Genomic DNA, 19,258 nt, shown 5'->3' with positions numbered 1-19,258 from the left:
TTGGAAGCCTCTCCAAGTGGAAGTGTCAGATTAGAAGTATTCGACTGCTTACTGTAATAATTTCATCCATGACAAGATCCCCCAGCAAAGTTCCTGATCGCTCACTTCCCATTTCAAGTGTCAGTAAAGGTGGTGCCTCTTTCTGGAAAATGTGGGCTATCCTTGATCATGGGGGAGTCATAATGAAATGGATGAAGAAGATGCCCTAGGTTCTGGGTGAAGTACCCAAAGATTCGATTGATCAATTCCTTCCCTAGTTGCTTAGATGTAACCCTAACTGTTCAACAAGTTGGCCAATACAAGTGAGAATAATTTATTTTGACTTTTCCTCACCTTGGAAAATTAAGGGAGGCAAATCTAGGTTTCCTCTTTTCGTTCTATTAGATTTTCTAAATTTCTACAATCTGTTAGAAAAGACAAGCCAAATTAAAATTATAAGAGCAGACTAAATAAATCTTATTTAATAAATGCTTTATGCAAAAATATGGGAGCTTCTCCTAGCACTCAAATTAGAATGAGTACCTCCAAAAGAACTGTTTACCTATACTCTGCTAAAAGGCTGATGCATGAGAATACAGCTTTGAATCACAATACACAGCAGATCATTTCAGTGTCACAGAACTATAAAGATCTCGTGTCGTTTCCATTGTCAAGAACAAATATTAACATATAGGGTTGACTTTACCAAGTTGAGATTACCTAGTAGAGTGCCAATGTGTGAAAATACATGGATGAACACAAGTATTTTAGCTCTTTTCATGTCTCTTTCTTCAACTGTACTCTAAGAAGGCAATCATTTATTCATGTCAGCCCGGTGATGTATACTGCATTATTATCACGTTATTCAATCTTGTTTTGGCTTTGATTTTCATTTAAAACACGATTGGCTGTACTTTGTTTTACATACCAGAAAAGTTGGCCATGAGCAGCTCAACTTTTTCAAGCTTCAAATGGATGTCTATACTACCTCTGAGAGACCATCTTGACATCTGAGATGCATGAAAAAAGCTACGGAAGGAGTTAATTCACAGTATCTTTTACAAGAGATGAAATGATCTACAGTACCAGGGTCACTCAGCATCAGAACTACTGACATTTTGAGCCAGATAATTCTCTGTGGTGGGGGGCTGTCTGAAAGCACTGTAGGATATCTAGCAGCATCCCTGACTTCAACACACTCGATGCCAATGCCTCACTCCCATCCTGCTGTAACAACCAGAAATGTCTCCAGACACTGCCACATGTCCGAACGGGCACAACACTGCCACCCCTTTCACACACACACCCCACATCCAGTTGACCATTGAGCCATAGCCAAACATAAATGATAAAAAATAAAGAAAAATCAACTCCCCAAAGTACTGTTGAATAGAAACCAAATTCTGTATAGAATTCAGTTTTCAGAATTTCATTATTTAAAAAATCCAGCCACAGGATGATACAATATGATAACATCTAGCCAGATTCTTTTGGGAATGCAGAGAAGGCTAGAGAGGCCTTTAAAAATACTTCACAAAAGTGACCTGAAGCTGAAGCTAAACAATAATGAGTATCAACTACAAGTTCATATATATATACATATATATATATACATATATATATATATATACATACATATATGGTTACAAGAAGCAGAGTACAGCATTAGGAATAGACACAGCGGAAATGTAATGGCTGTGTGAGATGTCAGAGGGATAGTGGATGGGGGGAGGGGGGTTGTCACTGTGTGAGGGACATAAATGATAAACGTCTAACTATTACATTGTTTTGTGCACCTGAAACTAATAAAAAAAAGGGGGTGAAAAGATAAAGGGGAGTAAGAGGTTCAAAGTTCCAGATATAAAACAAACAAGTCATGGTGATATAATGTACAGCATAGGAAATATAGTCACTAATACTGTGATAGCGTGTACAGTGTCAGATGGTTGTTGGACTTATGATGGTGATCACTTCTTTAGCATAGGGAATATAATCAATAATATGGTAATAACTATCTATATTTCCAGGTGGGTACTGTTAAATAACTACAATGTACATGTGAAACTAATATAAAATTGTGTATTAGCTATATTTTATAAAACCCTTAAAATAAATAAATAAATAAAAGTGAACACAGATCCATGATACCTTGACTTTGCCATAAACAAGTTTCGGTGTAAGAAATCGGAACAGGGCGGACAGGTGGCTCAGCTGGTTAGAGCGCGAGCTCTGGGCAACGGGGCTGCCGGTTCAATTCCCACATGGGCCAGTGAGCTGTGCCCTCCACAACTAGAATGAAGTCAATGAGCTGCCTCTCAGCTCCCGGGTGGCTCAGTTGGCTGGAGAGTAAGATCTCAACCACAAAATTGCCGGTTGGACTCCCTGGGCTGCGCACCATGTAATTAACAACGGCGACTGGACCTGGATTTGAGCTGTGCCTTCCACAACTAAGATTGAAAAGAACAACAACTTGACTTGGAAAAAGTCCCAGAAGTACACACTGTTCCCCAATAAAGTCCTTTTCCCCTTCCCCAATAAAAAAAAAAAAATCTTAAAAAAAAAAACAAAAGAGAAATCGGAACATACCAATGTAGGTGATGCTTTCCGCTGCTTCCAACAAAAGGGGTGGGAGAAGCTTGGTTTCTGTAAAGGAAATCAAAATTCAAATTTCTCTTAAAATAGCTCACAAGATAAAGTGTAATTACATACTTCACATACACAACAGTTAATAGATGTATTCACTTGTCTCATGCAGTAACTCTAGCACAGTACAAAACAAGAATTTATTTGGATCAGGAAACAAAGGCACAATTGAACTTACTATTCCATGAGTAAAAGAGAGAAGCACTCTAGAAAGAAAAGATGACAGAGATTCATCAATAGAAGGATACTTCCTGTTTTACTAACAGACCAATCAACAAATCAAATTGCACTGAAAAAGAAAGCGTGCAAGGGAGGGACGTGGGGGGAGTGCTGTTCATAGAAAAAGACATACTCAGAAAATTGTCAAAATGTCATTTTGGTCTTTATTTTTGGACATGTAGCATGTTTTCATAGATCAGTTTTACATGGGCTACTTTTTGTAACATCAAAAGAAATACAATGTATTTTTCATAAACTCTTCATCACCGCAAGATCACTTTCAAATAATTGTAAGTAGCAGGATAAAACAATATGTTTCCACATATTGACCAGTGCAACACTGATAGTTACAATTAAGGTATCTGGGAAATCTAAAATTAAGATTTACTAGAACAAGCAAATTTACTTCCATTTGTTAAAAGAAAAATAATTCGCAAATTACACATGCAAGAACTTTAAATCCTATTTCCATCTGAAATAAATGACAATAATCAAGTGACAATTCTGAAAAATTTCCAAGAAATAAAAAGGTAAGAAAAAATAGTAGTATGCTTTTAAAAATTACTGATTAAATAAAACCAAATGTTACAGATCACGCTTTATCATGAATATTGGCACTGTTTATTCCATATTTACATAAATCAATTTCTTTGCATAAAAATCCCAAAAAGATTTAATGGTTTGGGTCAGTCCATTTTTCTTTACTGAAGAACCCTTAATTTCTAGACTTTAAAAATTACACTCTTGCATCTGTGTTTTAGTAGGAAACACAAATATATTTCTTCTATATCAGTGGCATCCAGTTACTAGGCATGTTAAGATACTTTCCAACAAGAAGTTTTGTAAATATTGTCATTAAAAAAAATCCTGTACAGAATCACAATACTGGCAGAATCTATCTAGTGCACCCACACGTGCCTCATTCTTTTGATTTCAGTCCTTTATCACAAAAATTTATTCTAAGGAGTCCCATAATAAGACACACCATGTGGATAATTTGGGGTTCAAAAACCCATGGCTCTGGACAACAAGTACAGTTAGCAACACATCCATCCACAAAGAGACTTGTGTTCCTACAATTTTCAGACTCAATTCGCTATAAACAAAACATCCTGGGGGTAAAGACTTTTGCACACTGACAATACATATCAGACATCAGGTAGGCCACAAGTGAAGGGAAGTGACTTCTCTCAAAGGTACAGGGTAGCATCTGAGTTTGAGATGGCATACCTCATACATTCTGTTCGGAAAACACAAAGGCATTTACAGAGGACTAAATTATACACTGAAAGCGGTGGAGGGTTTTTCTCTGCATTCTCATCAACAGTGATATCGGTCCCTAGTAATTAAAAAGCAAACGGCATTTTCATCATCACAACTGAAGATGACGGCTCCACCTAGGAGAATGCGTACAACAGGCTCAAAGAAGTACCCGGAGCATGGGGGCAATTGTTTCCTCGTAGTAAAAGCATGAGCATTTTTGGCATGTTGGATATTTCACCATTTCATGTCAACTGTGATCGCAGTGAAGTCAGTCATTTGAATGATAAACAGCAAATGTACCCTGGTCCTTCACGGCAGGAAGTATTTAGCTCAGTGTTCTCCACATAGTAGGTGCTTAAAACACGCTGGTAAGTGACGGATCCTTCCACTCACGAAACCTGCTGATCACTTGTAACACTGAGTATACATGATAAATGTCCAAGAATGTGACTTGTAAACATCTGGTAGCTATCTAGTTAATGATAGAACACTTAAAATTGGCCAAAAAAATGTCCAGAAAACATTTGGCCCTTCAGCACCCAAAGCTCCCAAAATATAATATGAAAACATCTCTGCTAGAGGGATTTCAGTAGTCTGGGAAAGGTCATACCTGAGTGGCTTAAATGTTCTCTCTTAAATTTTAAATAAGTGCAAGGAGTTTCTACACTCAGGAATTGCATAAGTTTTTCTCTTTCCTCAAAATAAAACATTGAATGATATAGAGGTAGCATAACTTACTAAATTAACTTTTAAAAAAAAGAAAGAGCAAGGTTATTTTCAATAGTCTTGATAGAATGATTACAAATGTTTAAAAACTTCCAATCCAGGCTTCCTTCTACCTGATTTTACATATCTCATTATTCTCACCCCGTTTTTTACTGTAAGGATATTGATGAGTCCAGGCACCCTTTGGCCCTGTGGCATCTATTGCAACATCAATGACAGAATCTGGAGTCATCCATCTCAAGAAAATGAGGAAGAGAAAGTTGAATACGGCCAACAAAGCAAAAATGCAGCCTGTTACTGGGCCACAGTGAGAGATGAGTCTGTCCAGTCGTCTGTCCATCGGTAACACAGCTTCTCCTGCCACCCGGTCGTACACCTGGCAGGAAAGAGGCCGAGAATGAGCACTCTGACCCACAATAAGCAACGACCAGGAATGTTTTACAGATGTAAACAGAAGTCGCTTAAATCTTGTTGTTGTTATAGGGAACGATGTGGCTTATGAAATTCATTACAAAATTACTGCCTTCTGATTCAACACTCATGCAGTGCTTATCATGGACAAAACACCAGGCTAGACGCCATGCCATACAAAGACGAACATGCCACGGGTCCTGTTCTCCTAGGGACCACCATCACTTTTAACCAACTACGAGAATTCTAAAGTCCTGAGAAGCTGGAACCGTTCTTCGGGTCGCCTCTGTCAAGGCCATGTTTAATTCAGCAGTGACTCCCTGAAGCAGAACAGGCCTTCTAAGGTTCCTTGACTCGGCGGAGAAGCCCTCACCGCGCTACCTGGCAGACATCAACCACAATCAGAGAGTGACAAGCTAGTGTGATTCTTTCTGGGTACAGAGCAGCTCTTCTTTCCACAGCCACGTGAAGCTGTGTTGCTGAGCACGGAGGCTGAGAATGTACAGAAACATTTCACGGATTCCAAATAAGAGGGAAAAGAAACGGGGGAAATCTTCGTGGCGGGTACAGGTCAAACACTGGCAAAGAAAACAAAGTTTATTGCTGAGAATTGATACTAGGTGGCTTGCTTTTTACAGCACTGCTAGGCACTAAACTCAGAAATATGAGGAAAAAACAAAGATCTTTAAACATTCTTATTCTGAACACATAAAATGAGCCAACATTAATTTTTTAAACTCATTTGAGCATTACTTGTGCTTCTCACATATCAGATCTGTAAACCATCTCCTTTTGAACTCAAGAAACTTATGACGTGCAGTGTAAGTCCTAAAGGCCAATGGCCTTTGAAAGATACAGGGTGTTTTCACCAGGGCTTCACCTTGAGGACATCTGGAATACCTCTGAATCAAAAGTATGTTGACAATTATGCTAAGATAGGCGAATTACAATTTATTCAAGTTTCTAAATAGCACAAATTAAGGAGGAGAAGTTCAAAGGCATTGAGGTGTCCTGTGTGGGACAGGTAGAATTAAAAGAGCAACTACAGACCGACCTGCGTGTCAACCTTTATTTCTGTGTCAATCAAATTTTGACCTTAAATGACAAAGTAATTTACTACTATGAAGAGAATGGTAGGCATTCTCTATAGGCCAATCCACTATACACAAGGACTTTTTTCTGAATGTATACTATAAATCACCACAGAATATAAAATAGAAAACAAATACAGATTTTTACTATCACTTCAAGCAAGACCTTAAAAGTCATGGTTTAAAAAATCCTAATTAGCTCCTTTAACATATGTTGACAAAAAATCAGAGTTCTTTGTCCCAAATTTACTATCTACAATGGCTCAGACTTCTGAGGTTTACAGGTCGATCAAGAAAGTAAAGCCACGAGTTACAGAGCAGTGGTTCTCAATACTGTTTCCCCGGAAATAAGACCTAGCTGGACCATCAGCTCTAATGTGTCTTTTGGAGCAAAAACTAATATAAGATCTGTCTTATATTATATTATGTTAGATAAGACCGGGTCTTATATTATAGTAAAATAAGACGGGGTCTTACATTAATTTTTGCTCCAAAAGATGCATTAGAGCTGATGGTCCGGCCAGGTCTTATTTCTGATTTGGGGAAACGGGGTAGAGTGGAGTATCACTGAAAAAACCAGTCTGACCAAATAGCCCTGCCAACCATCACCAAATGCCACCTCTGCTCCTAAAAAGTCATATTAGAATCTAGGCAGTGGCTGAAGAGGCCGGGGGACACAAAGATGGAATGAACAGACCCTGAAAAGGATACCTAGGTGATTCTGACATGTACTCCTAGCAGGTAATCAGTGCTACACTCCAACTTCAAAGGAAACCCAGGAAAAGGTAGTTATTTCATCTGGGTGGAGGTACTGTAAAACTTCTAGAAGGTGAGTGTCTCAGAGACATTTCAGTCAAAAGTGTTTAACTCAAATATTGTACAGTTCAATGGAAAATGGGTATGACAATTTTTGCACTTATATTCAAATATGGGTTCATCTTATGTACAGGAATTTACAATTTAAACCAAGTAAGAAAGCTTTGCAGGAAAGAGCTATTCTGTTTACACAGCTCCATCTTCAGGCTAGAAACTAGGTGCTCCACTGACTACAATGATAGCATAAAGCACTAGTCTAAACTATCTTCTCCATGTTCCCAACTGACTGACTGTCTGGTTCTCAATTTCTATATACAGTGGTACCTCAGTTTTCGAACGTAATCCATTCCAGAAGACTATTCGAGTTCTGAAAAGTTCGAAAACCGAGGTGTGGTTTCCCCATAGAAAGTAATGCAAAATGGATTAATCCATTCCAGACCTTTAAAATCAACCCCTAAAACTGCAAATTTAGCATGAATTTTACTATCTAATGATACCATAGATCCATAAAATGTACGGCATTCATAAACTGAAATGTTCATCAATGGAGATGTTTGAAAACCGAGGTACCACTGTACTAAGAAGCAGGGTGTTTCCATCCAGCTTGTTTACATGGTAATAAAAGGCATGAGGCAGACGAAGTAACGAAAGTACTTAAACAAAGGACGGACGAAACTGAGTAGAATAAATGAAGTCCCTAACTCGAAACCAGAAAGCATTTCCCACAACCATACTCTCCCACCTAAGGGTATTAATCTATTTCCTGTACCTGTCCTTTTGGAAATTCTCTATTGCTGCTTTTTATTTGTGATCCTATTTCCGACATTTGTCATGTGCCTTTTGAATTCTAACTTAGGTTCTCAATCAGCCAAAAGATGCAAAAATCCTTTTCCTGTAGAAAATCACAGCAGTTAGCAAAAGTGACACAAGAGTTTTAGAAAGTAGCCTGAATTAAATATTAACAAGTTACAAAGTTTCTGCAATCAGAGTTTAAATAAAACCATTATTTTCTAATAGACCTATACACTTCAGAATTATAAACAGCTTCAAGAAAATGTCCAACAGTAGGTTTTAATATTAGTTTTGCCTCTAATGGTTGTGGCTTCTAGAAAATTCTGTAACTTCTTTATGCCCAGTTTAATGAAAGGTCTACACTGCATTACTACTGTTTTCAGATGTCAAATCCAATGATTTGACTAAAAACTTGAAGTCTAGCATATACCAAAAGTAATCCATTAGTGCACTTCTTTTCATTTGGAAGAGACTTCATAAGCTTAAGCAATAGAACAGAAATGGTAAACCTGTATAAGAAAAGGCAAACGTATACATGAATCAGGAATTCAGACACAATCTTCAAATACCCTTTTCTTGGCACATGACATACTTTTTCAGTTCTCTCGGCAACATTCCTCCACGTGTAGAAAGTCTTTACTATGTTATGGAGATTTTCTGGAGCTGGCAATGTTCCTGACTTCAGTTGGGAAATAGCTTTTTCCAGTCCCTCACACAAAGATTTTACAGAAGGTTCACATAAAATAATAAGATTTTCTGGAAGTACTTCAGGAATTCCACCAACCTTGGTACTTACAACCTTAAAAAGAAAAAAAAAAGAATACACAATCCAGCATAACTCGTATCACAAGAGAAAATAAGCAAAACCAATGTAAAAATTATTATGGAATGTGTCTGGTTAGTTTTCAAAATACAAGTACAGAAATCCCCATAATATAAGCCCTCAAAGCTTTTTACCTGTAAACCACAACTGGCTGCTTCCACAATTGCCATGCAGAATGCTTCGGTGAGGGACGTATTAAGAAAAATATGTCCTTGAACTAAGACATTTCTAACATCCTTATGTTCTAAGGCTCCCAAGAGACGCACTCTGATTTTTAAAATGAGAGAAGAGGAAAGTGAAAATTCATGCTAGAAAAGAAATATAATTTATAGGCCAAGTGTGCTATTCATATTATACTTCTATTCCTTCTGGTTCTAACGTTTGCCACCTCAAAAGAGTAATATTGCCAAACTTTGAGCTAAATGATTATAAAGCTGTTTGGTTAAACTCAGTTAACATATTCCTGACTTTCGTCACATATATCAAATTTCACCTTTTCCAAAATTAGTTTGCATTTAATGAAAATATTAATACACTTTGATGAGTAAATGTTAAAGTGTCATTACTAAACAGGAAACTGTCCCTTTTAAACTGCTGCTTCACAGGCACACACCTCACGTTATCTAAGTAACTGAGGAAGAGAAATGTTTGAATCTGCATGTGCAGAGCAATTGACATGATGTGGGCCATGCTATTCAAATCACAACTCAGTGTGCCTTAAAAATCTGCAAACATTTCCAATCAAAGCAGTTGGTTTTTTGTGCCTTCTAGGGTGCCTCCAAAATCACTGCCCTGTAAAGTCAAATAATATTGGGCTAACGGGAAAAAATGTGAATTCTTTAACTAGGTTTCCCATTATATATAAATGTTTTGAAATAGGCTTTGCGTTACATGTTTACATTAAGTATGTGTAGGAGAAGCAGCCCACTTAACATAGGCATGGAGCCCAAACTGAATTTAGGTAACTGATATTTTCTCACCCAAGATAATATGGAATCCATCAATACCTGTCATGTAGCTGGTATCTTTCCCGTACTTCTTCCAAAATGATTCTCTTTGGTCCCTCTCCTCCAATTATGAAATTTAAATCTGGATATTTCTGACAGAGTTCAGGAATTATACCACTAAGCAAATCGGTCCCTGAAAATAGAAAATAAAGTTGAATGTTGGAGATACTCATATTTAAACTTAAAAAAAAATCATCAGAACTGAGAATCCACTCACTTTGAAAAGTATTAGCTATGCCCTCCTTATGTAGAGAAACTAATTCTCTTAAACCTTTCCTGGGAGGGTGGAATCATTCACAAACTGCCAGATGTCTCTCAATAGTTGCAATTCTTAAAGATACACACACTGACATCCATTGTTTCCTTCCACGCACCCAATTTGTGGACTACTCTGTTTCATTTCAACATAGTGTTCTTTAAGTTATTCACTTTTGTTTATGTATCACCCACTTCTAAAAATAGTATTTGAGGTAGCTACCTTTTGAGTTCAAGTTTTCTACAGGACAGCTAGCTGGAGATCTAGGTCTTGTCCCAGCCTTTTAAAAAGGAAACTCTTCATTTCCTGGTACAGAAAATGAAGAGACCTATGTACCTAAAGTCTAAGGTCTCTTTCAGTTATAAAGTTCTACCAGTCTGTGATTCCACTTCCTGCCACAGGAAAGGGCTAAGCAACTGGCTATAACTGCTGCTTCCACTACACGCAGAATGCAATTTGTACAGAGGATTTTGCAGTAAATGCCACAGTATTAGTAAAATTTAAAAGAGTGGTCCATCCAAACCTGCTATAGCCCACTTCCCCTAAAGGAGAGTAAATGAAAGTGGCAGGATCTCAACTGCCGGCTGCCGGACCATTACAGTCCATAGAACAAAAGGATACATTTGTTCCTTTTTCTAATGAAACACTTTTTTATGTAAACACAACCTCAGGTAACATAAAGCAACAAAATAAATCATGCCCTACTCGTCTGAAAGTGGCTATCTAAAGTGACAGCAATATTGAAACTACTTGGGAATTTAGCTCATTAACAAATTAAACACAAAGTAAAAGTAAAATAACCCAGTTAGTTTATTAATTTTAAGAAATGTGCACACACACACACACACACAATCACACTTCTATCAATCTTCCCCAATATAGGCAGATCAACTATAAAAACAGTAGTGGGAGATATACAGGGGGGTGCCAAAAAAATGTATACACATGACTTGTATTCATCTTTTGTTATCAGTATGTATTGAGTATTACAATTTTAATATTTTTCCTTTCTTAAAATGTGTATACATTTTTTTGGCACCCTCTGTATATACAAGGTCATTTTTATTAAATATTTCAAAATAGGATTTACTAGGTGAACTTTGCTAGTATTTTCAAAATGACTGTATTAGCAAACAAATTCGCGTGCGGCGTTTCTGAATTATGAAGGTTTCTCTTCAGGTCTATTACTAAATCCATCTAGTGGATTTCTAGATAAACCACAAGGTGGCTTAATGACTTTTAACATTTAGTCTCCTATAATTGTTTCATTTCCTTTCTTTCCTTTCTTTCCTCTTTCTCCCTTCTAATACAAAGCTTAAGAACCCATTCTCCAAATGAAAAAAAAACAACACATATAAATAATCATAATTGCTGATAATAGCTAACATTTACTGAGTACTTACTGTCAGGCAATATACTTTAAATGCAGTATGTCATTTAATCCTGACAAGTACCTTATAAGAAATGGAACTGATTGATATTGTCAATTATCTGTAATACTATTCTAAAAATAAAGGGTTTTTTTCCTCCACAAAAAAATGTCCTAGTGCCTCTAAACAGAGTCTAACACAACAGAATATACAAAAGGATGTCCCACCTGCAGTCACACAAAATGGACAAGGAAAATTCCTGATTCAAACTGCTTTTAAAGCTCAGTCTAACAATATTTCAAAGAATCTTCTGAATCTATATCTAGGATAATGGTGGAGGGAATGAGAGGCCTTACCTCAAAAAGACTTAACTCAGGTCTGTCATCTCTGTTACTTACTGTGTAACCTGGGCGAGTTACTTACCCTCTCTGAAACTCAAGTTTGTCTGTTACAAGCAGAGAACATCTACCCTACAGTTGTTGGGAGGGTCAAAGGAGGTAGTGTACCATGAATAGGCTGCATCAACTGCAGAATATAAATGTAAGTTGCCATTACCAACCACTACAACAAGAAGTGGGGCATGCCTGCACACGCACAGGAGCACTGGAAAACCCGGACTGAGCAAAACCGGCTCGAGGGACGAGGGAAGAAACCAGCCAGGAAACCTGGGTGATAAGAATTTTGATTTATTCTCTCTTAATACATTCCAGTGGGCCTTTGATATCTGGTCCAAATGAACACCTAAGGAAATTAATTTATTAATCTTTAACGGACCATTAATGTAACTAATATGACTACTCACTTTTGTGCTACAGATGTGGCGTTCCTTCTCAGAATGTTACTTTTTGCACGGTGCCTGGCATACAGAGAGGGTTCGATAAGTATTTGATAAATTATTGAATTGAGAACAGGAAAGGCCGTTCCTTTACCCTGTTGCTGGTTAGCTCAGCTGGTGAAAATACTATAATTAATGAAGTACAGGTTTAATCGTAGTACAAGCAGTTAATTTTGCTTGATCCTCAACCATGCATGCATCATACTCTTTCTCAGCTAGCTAGCTCACAAAGGTACACTTGTGTGATTAAAAAACATTTTAAGCACATTTTCTAACAAATAACATATCAGCAAATATCCCAAGAGATTCAGAATACAGAATGCTGGTCAATTAACATCATGATTTAAGAAAGCAAGCACAGGGAGCATTGGACATCTTGCTCCCCAGCACATGTCATCAGTTTGGCTCAAATAAACTCTTATAAAAACTCTCAAAAAAAACCACAAATGGAAGCACAGCACTGCTTTCACTCCAGTGGCCGTTTCCTCAGCAGCGTCCGCCTCAGTGGACTGCCCGATCCTCTACGGCTCTCCATTCCCACGGCCGAAGTGGGTTTTAGCTCCCAGCATAGTACATGGAGGTACTACTTCTGATCCCACCGAGCTCCCGCTTACCAAAAATCACCTGCACTGTCCACAAACCTGTTCGATGCCAGTGGCACTTGTTACCCAATTGGGTACTTTAATTAAATAGCACAGAAACACCAAATGAGTTTCTATGAGAATAAGCTGAACGGTCTGAAGAATTCAATAAAGGAAAGTACAGTGTCTTAAACCACTGTATAAAATCAAAAACAAATGAAAACTCCAGCACATTACTTCACGCGCCCTTAGGCTCTCACCCCATTTAAAAGAAACGCAAATTGGCAATTGTAAAGGATGATTTTTGAAGGTAATTGTGCAAGAGAGATGATGCAGCTCGAATCAGTGGACCAGTACTCTTAAGCCTGCAGGCCTAAACAATAGGCAATTCAGTCCACATTAATATTTTGAGTTGATTTCAAATACTTAAAGGGAGGTTATTTATTATCTTTTGAATGATTCCCTACTTTAATTATGATTACTAGACAGGTTTTCAAATAGCATCCAGAAGACCATTTTCGTCTAGAATAACCAGACTGTTTCAGGCTTAGTAAATGAAGCTCTACAAAGTCTACTGTGGTGTCCATTAAGTGCTGCAGAGGTACTAAAAAAATCCTCCCTGATAAGAGCGAACACTTATCAAGTACAAACTGGGCTAAGTAGTTTATAGGAACCATCACTGAACCCTCACAAGATTTCCACTGTTGCCCAAATTACACAAACGAAAAAACTGAGACTCAAGAAATGTTACGTAGCTCATCCTCAATCACACAAATGAGACAGAGTCAAGATTGGACTCTGAGCCATGTTATTCCCTTTCCTTCATGACTTACCTACCAATGTTTTACTAATGCCTTATCTAGGATTAAATGAAATAGACAAGCTACAAATCAGTAATGTGCAGAACAAGCTAACTGATTTCAAGTGTATGCGTAAAAAAACAGGAAAGCTATAAATTAAAATACTCATTACGATCATCCCTGACGAGTACAGTTATAGTTGATTTCAGTTTTCATCTTTGTGCTTTTTTTCATTTTCAAAATATCTGCAAAGAGGCCGGCCTGGTGGCTCAGGCGGTTGGAGCTCCGTGCTCCTAATGCCGAAGGCTGCCGGTTCGATTCCCACATGGGCCAGTGGGCTCTCAACCACAAGGTTGCCGGTTCGACTCCTCGACTCCCACAAGGGATGGTGGGCAGCGCCCCCTGCAACTAACAACGGCAACTGGACCTGGAGCTGAGCTGCGCCCTCCACAACTAAGATTGAAAGGACAACAACTTGACCTGGAAAAAGTCCTGGAAGTACACACTGTTCCCCAATAAAGTCCTGTTCCCCTTCCCCAATAAAATCTTTAAAATATATATATATATATATATATGTATATATATATATATATATATATATATATATATATATATATCTGCAAAGAAAAGACATTACTTTCGCAATTAGAAATTGGTGGTGGGCTTGGCTCTATACTTCTTACCACACATGCAGGGCTGTTTTAACTTTTAAAAAGACCTGATCTAATAGACGGCATCAGGTTACTGTTTTTAAGTCACTATTAAAACATCAAAGGTTGGCGGGGAGGCAGCATTCACCATTGTTTCAAAAATTTTTTTGGATGTATAAGACAATATTCCATCTTTCTTTGCTATATTTAATACAGTAGTCATAAAACCATAAAACAAAATAAACAGCCAAACAATCATTGTATACAAGTATTCAACAGCTTTTTCTACAAGAAAGAAAAGTCTGTGCAGCGCAATTGTAGCTATCATTTCATTACCTTTTCTGTAAACAAGTCTGCTGACAACAACAATAGTTATTATACTATCATGCCTTCTAAATGGGTCTGGAGTGAAGTCAGTAGGATCTACAGCATTAGGAATGACGGACACTATTTCAGGATTCAGTGCTGCTCTTAGTACAGTGTTTTCCTTACTAGTATAAGAGACACAAATTATGTGGTTTGTGTCACAAAGAGACACAGTTAGAAGCTTGTTTGTAAGCACCGAGCTGACATCAGCAAATCCAAAAAGGGAATGGTCCGTGAAGACTGTCTGGAGCCCCATTGTCTTGGCATGGAAGAGGGCATCATGGGCCATGGCAGAAAAGGAACTATGTGAATGGATTATTGTGACTCTCTCCCGAACAAATATGTACCTGAGCAATGGCAGACTGTGAAACAGGGTCGTGGCTGTAGACTGGTTGTACATGACTTTCAGAGGCAAGTAATAGACTTTGAGGCCATTCGTGAGGTAACGGATGCCTTTGCGATTTCCGTAAGCATGGGTGACAATTACGACCTTGTGTCCTCTTTCAATCAGGCACTGAGAGAGCTGGTAAATGTGGCTTTCCACGCCTCCCATATTCGGGTAGAAAAAATCCGACACCATGCATATATTATGGGTACGGGTTCTAAATGTGTAAAGATTTCCACGACCAGCACGGTAGCGGGTAGCTGAGCGAGGATGGCCATGCCGTCCTCTTCTTCGATAGGCCATGCTGAGACGGTGTAGGCATTAGTCCTTAGAGTAATCCAGTCTGAGATATGCGTCGTCTAATACCTGAAAGAGAGAGTAAGAGGATCTCAGCTCTGAGACAAAATACATTCCATATTCCAAATCCAGACATCAATACTGTTTTAATGTTACTGTAAATTGGTTAGCTTTTCCCCGAGAAATAAAACAAAGTATATCTGAATTTACTCATTTGACATTTACTTGCTTAGCATTTACTATGTGCCATACAACAAAACTACATTTGACAATGTCCTTTTATCTTACTCTTGCTTTAAAAAGATTGCTACAATGTAATTTATAGATGATGTGATACAAAATTGTACACCTGAAATCTATGTAATTTTGCTAACAATTGTCACCCCAATAAATAAAAAAAAAAGATTGCTACATATAATTTTCAAAAATACATTTGTTACATTATAGTACATAATAATTTGCCATGCTAACAAACCAGTTCATTCCAATAATTACATGCAGGGCTCTTTACAGAAAAAGTGTGCCAACCCCACTAGAGCTCAGACACTGATTCAGTGAATCTCATGAAGTTTTGTTAGTACTAACTTTGAGGTTTATATTAAAATATACCCGGAGCTAGAGCTGTCTTTTGGAGAGCAGCGTTTTCAAGTGTCACTGGTAGCACATACTGCAGACATCCACATTGTTTCCTTATTCAAGAAAGAAGATAATCACACTGCTTCCTTTATTTTCTTAACCTTTCAGTTATGTAGGCCTTTCTGAATGAGACTAAACTAGAGATGGGCTGCATCTGGGGCCATTTTCTACATCTGAAATGTTCATCTCAGGTGACTCCTAGATCCTTATGAATACAAAATGCCAACTCAATATTCAATACTGTTACAGATTCTTAGACTTTTAAAGCTACAGTCTTACAAACCTACTGGAAACCTTCCTCAGTTTTACAAATGAGATTTCCATGCCTCCAGAAACTCAACTATATAATGGGAAGCCATCCTAAAGGTCTGAGTTTCCAATTTCACCTGCAGACTCAGAAAATGCAAATTAACTGCAGGTACAAAGTCTTAACATGTACTCTCTCCAACAAACTCATCTATATTTTAAATATATTCTCAGCAATACTCTATAAGTGTTCGTTGACCTGAATTTACTAATTAAGGTTCAATATTACCAAATACTGAGATTCTTCAGGTTTTTACTTTTCAGTGGCTTCACTAACATTTTCTTAACTGTGGTTTGTCACCTAAACGCGAATTCCCAGTTGTAGTCAATTAAAAAGATGAATAACGAAAACCGTAAGTAAAAAACCAAATGAATTCATTTAAAGTTTGTCAACGACCTGCAATGTTCTGTGTGGAGTTTGCCTACTTCCATCGGGTTCTTACAGTCCAACATCTATATGGCGTAAAAGCTCAACAAACAGCATATTCACAGAATCTTAGATTGTAAAGTTAAAGACAGGCTAAGAGATCTAGTGAATACTTCTCATTCTACAAACGAAAAGCCAGACAAGTTGAGCGATTTATCCAAGGTCCCCACCCAGCCACTTAAGTGGCAAATGCGCGATGGCTGCAAAATTCTCGACCAGGGCCAATGAGTCCCTGGACAGTCATTATCAGCAGAGCTTCCCGAAGAGCCTTAGGGAGATCCGGCGGGAGCTTGGGGTCAAGAGGACAGAGCTTCCACCCAACCGCTGGGCACTGCCCTGGCTTCGTTCACTGAGAGGACAGTGGGGAGCGCTAGTGCCAAAGAAAGGACGACACCGCTACGGTCAGGCGGGGTCTTACCAGGCCCAAAGAGAGGAAAGTGGCAGAGAGTGGGCAAGGGTCTGAGGCCGGGTGTCCCGGAGCCCCGCCCGTCTTAGGGTCCGCGGAACCCGCCCCAGCGCATCCTCAGCCCTACTAGAGTCCGGAGACCTTCGACACCGACTTCCGAGCCTTAAGCCGGGCCGGCTTTGCCCCCTCCATGGCCGGCCACACTCCCAGCGGGGCAGTCCAGTCCCAACCGGAAGCGGCTGAGAGTGCCAGCGCAGGGAGGGCAGACGCACACTTACCGGCGAGTTCCATGGCCGCCAGTGTCCAGACCTCCCGCGGCAGCTGCCAGAGTCCCACCCGGCTGCCCTGAAACACCAATCCCGGGCGTCCGCGCCCGACCGCCTTGTCCCTGAAGGAGCCAATAATAAAGAGGCGCTAGGATCACGTGCAGGAACGGTGCTCAGCCCCCACCCTTCAAAGTGGGATGTGAAAGCAGTACCCAGTGACACATGTCTCATCAGTGTTCTGCAAGACTTGTTGTCTCTGGATTGAAAGCAATAATCTTCGGTTTAATCTTTTATATGAATTCCTAATGTCGCGAATCTCTCAAAATTGGCTCTGGTCTCTTGTTACACAAGCAGCCCTCCAGCGCCCTTCCGAGGATATAGCCAGAACTCCCAGGGTGCCTCGCAACCTTTAGCGCTGCTGGGAGTTGTAGTCTGGTGGCCTTTGAAGGAGAATCCGAACTTAGCAAACCAACTCCCAAAATGCACCGCATTTCTAAACCTGGATCTTTTGAATGATCGGGTGCGTTTGAACCTTTGTTGCCTAGTTACAGCGTCTCTTTTTCTACAGAACAGTGTCTCTGTTCTCTCTTGATTCCAATTGGAGAGACTTGAGTGGGAAGGCTACAGAAAGGCGGGGTCATGGTGGCGTTTTGTTTCTGATTATCTGTGCCACCACAGAACCGTGCTGGTTCTTGTCACTCTGGTAAGGTTCCCTGATGTAACAAATGAAAATACAAAAAAAAGTCAAATCAAATCAAAAAATTTTTTAATTTTGAATTTCAGATAAATATATATATATATCCCAAATATTGGGAACTTTACTGAAAAATTGTCATTTATCTAAAATTCAAATTTAACTGGGCATTTTGCATTTTATCTGGCAGCCATACACTCTGGAGAAAAAAAATCTGAGGTCTGACCTGAAATATCAACTCCCACTCAAACTGGTTTAACTGGCTATGGTCGAGCTTGGCCAAGAGGCTAATGAATCAATGGGAGAGGTCTGATCCACTCCTCAGAGTCAGTACTTGGAGTTTCCCAGCCCTGCCCTGCATACACTTTCCAGAACAAATGCCTTCCTGAACACTATCACTCAGCATTCCTTTTAAGCCTGTAGAAAACCTGAAGATTTCAGCTCCTTTCTGATGCCTTCCCCAAACCTCCAGAGTGAATTAAATCCTCTTTCTTTTGTATTTTGATAGTACTTTGGCCATAGGCTGGTATAGCATTTATCAGGTGATATTCAAGTTGTTTGCCTGGCTGCTGTCCCCCTTCCTCCTCCACCTGATCCTTAAAGACTTGTATCTTCTTGGAATCTCAATGAACTTCTTTCTGAAAACTGGCAATTGTATTTGCTTGTTAAATGTTTGCCTTCCCAGCGAGATAATAAGTTGAGGCAGGGTCTGTTCCTGGTAATAGACATTGAATAACTTTTAGTTGTATTAATGAATTTCTTTATCCAATACCAACACGGTCTCTGACACACATTGTATACTCAATAAAATGTATCGAAAATGTTTCATAGAGTGTATCTTTAAAAAATTACAGTGCAGTGATACAATTCAAAGAGCACTTTGGTTGGAGGATTTGAAGTGTATTCATGGGCTAATCTTAATGCGTAAGGCACAAGTAGGAATAGATACTCTGCTCTGTGTTAATGTTGAAGCATCAGGGAATAAAGGTGACAAAGACTCAGGGATACTTATTCAAGCTAAATAATTTGCAATTGGCTTCACCGATAACACCGACACTAACATTGATTTGGTCTTTTCATTTTTGCAAGAGGTTTTAAGACAAAGAGTGTGGATAGACATTCTGAAAGGTATAAAGGAGTGGCAAGCCTCATTTATTGAGCCCATGGTTTCTCGCTTCCATAGTTCTGATCACAATACACTTTGGAAATTCTA

General features: G+C 38.9%; 1 protein-coding gene across 6 annotated transcripts; it reads right to left on the bottom strand.

Moving 5' to 3' along the window:
* Positions 1–2,990: 2,990 nt before the first annotated feature.
* Positions 2,991–17,603, bottom strand: PIGA (phosphatidylinositol glycan anchor biosynthesis class A). Of its 6 annotated transcripts, none has more exons than XM_033113624.1 (7): positions 17,364–17,600; positions 14,599–15,379; positions 9,771–9,903; positions 8,898–9,030; positions 8,533–8,739; positions 4,995–5,206; positions 2,991–4,568 (listed from the first exon to the last, which is right to left on the bottom strand). In XM_033113624.1, exons 2-7 carry the CDS (start codon positions 15,314–15,316, stop codon positions 4,460–4,462), a joined length of 1,512 nt encoding a protein of 503 aa, XP_032969515.1. In that variant the 5' UTR covers positions 15,317–15,379; positions 17,364–17,600; the 3' UTR covers positions 2,991–4,459. The 6 variants fall into 6 exon arrangements, 4 of the variants coding, with proteins under 4 accessions (XP_032969515.1, XP_032969521.1, XP_032969531.1 ...); XM_033113630.1 differs by lacking the exon at positions 17,364–17,600 and adding an exon at positions 17,098–17,331; XR_004423807.1 differs by lacking the exon at positions 2,991–4,568 and adding an exon at positions 7,918–8,040 and having other exon boundaries at positions 5,075–5,819; positions 17,364–17,602.
* Between the last annotated feature and the right edge of the window lie 1,655 nt (positions 17,604–19,258).

Source organism: Rhinolophus ferrumequinum, chromosome X (assembly GCF_004115265.2).
Source record: "Rhinolophus ferrumequinum isolate MPI-CBG mRhiFer1 chromosome X, mRhiFer1_v1.p, whole genome shotgun sequence".
Taxonomy (NCBI): domain Eukaryota; kingdom Metazoa; phylum Chordata; class Mammalia; order Chiroptera; family Rhinolophidae; genus Rhinolophus; species Rhinolophus ferrumequinum.
Note: the sequence above shows the minus strand (reverse complement) of the source record. Positions and strands in the feature narration are given on the sequence as shown.

Excerpts from the sequence above, each read along its gene's own strand:
- PIGA (XM_033113624.1), bottom strand. The coding sequence starts at position 15,316 with ATGGCCTATCGAAGAAGAGGACGGCATGGCCATCCTCGCTCAGCTACC. Across the intron at positions 9,031-9,770 it reads AGATACCAGCTACATGACAG|AGTGCGTCTCTTGGGAGCCT; the intron begins GTATTGATGGAT and ends TTTAAAAATCAG. Across the intron at positions 5,207-8,532 it reads TTGCCGAGAGAACTGAAAAA|GTGTACGACCGGGTGGCAGG; the intron begins GTATGTCATGTG and ends CTTTCCTGCCAG.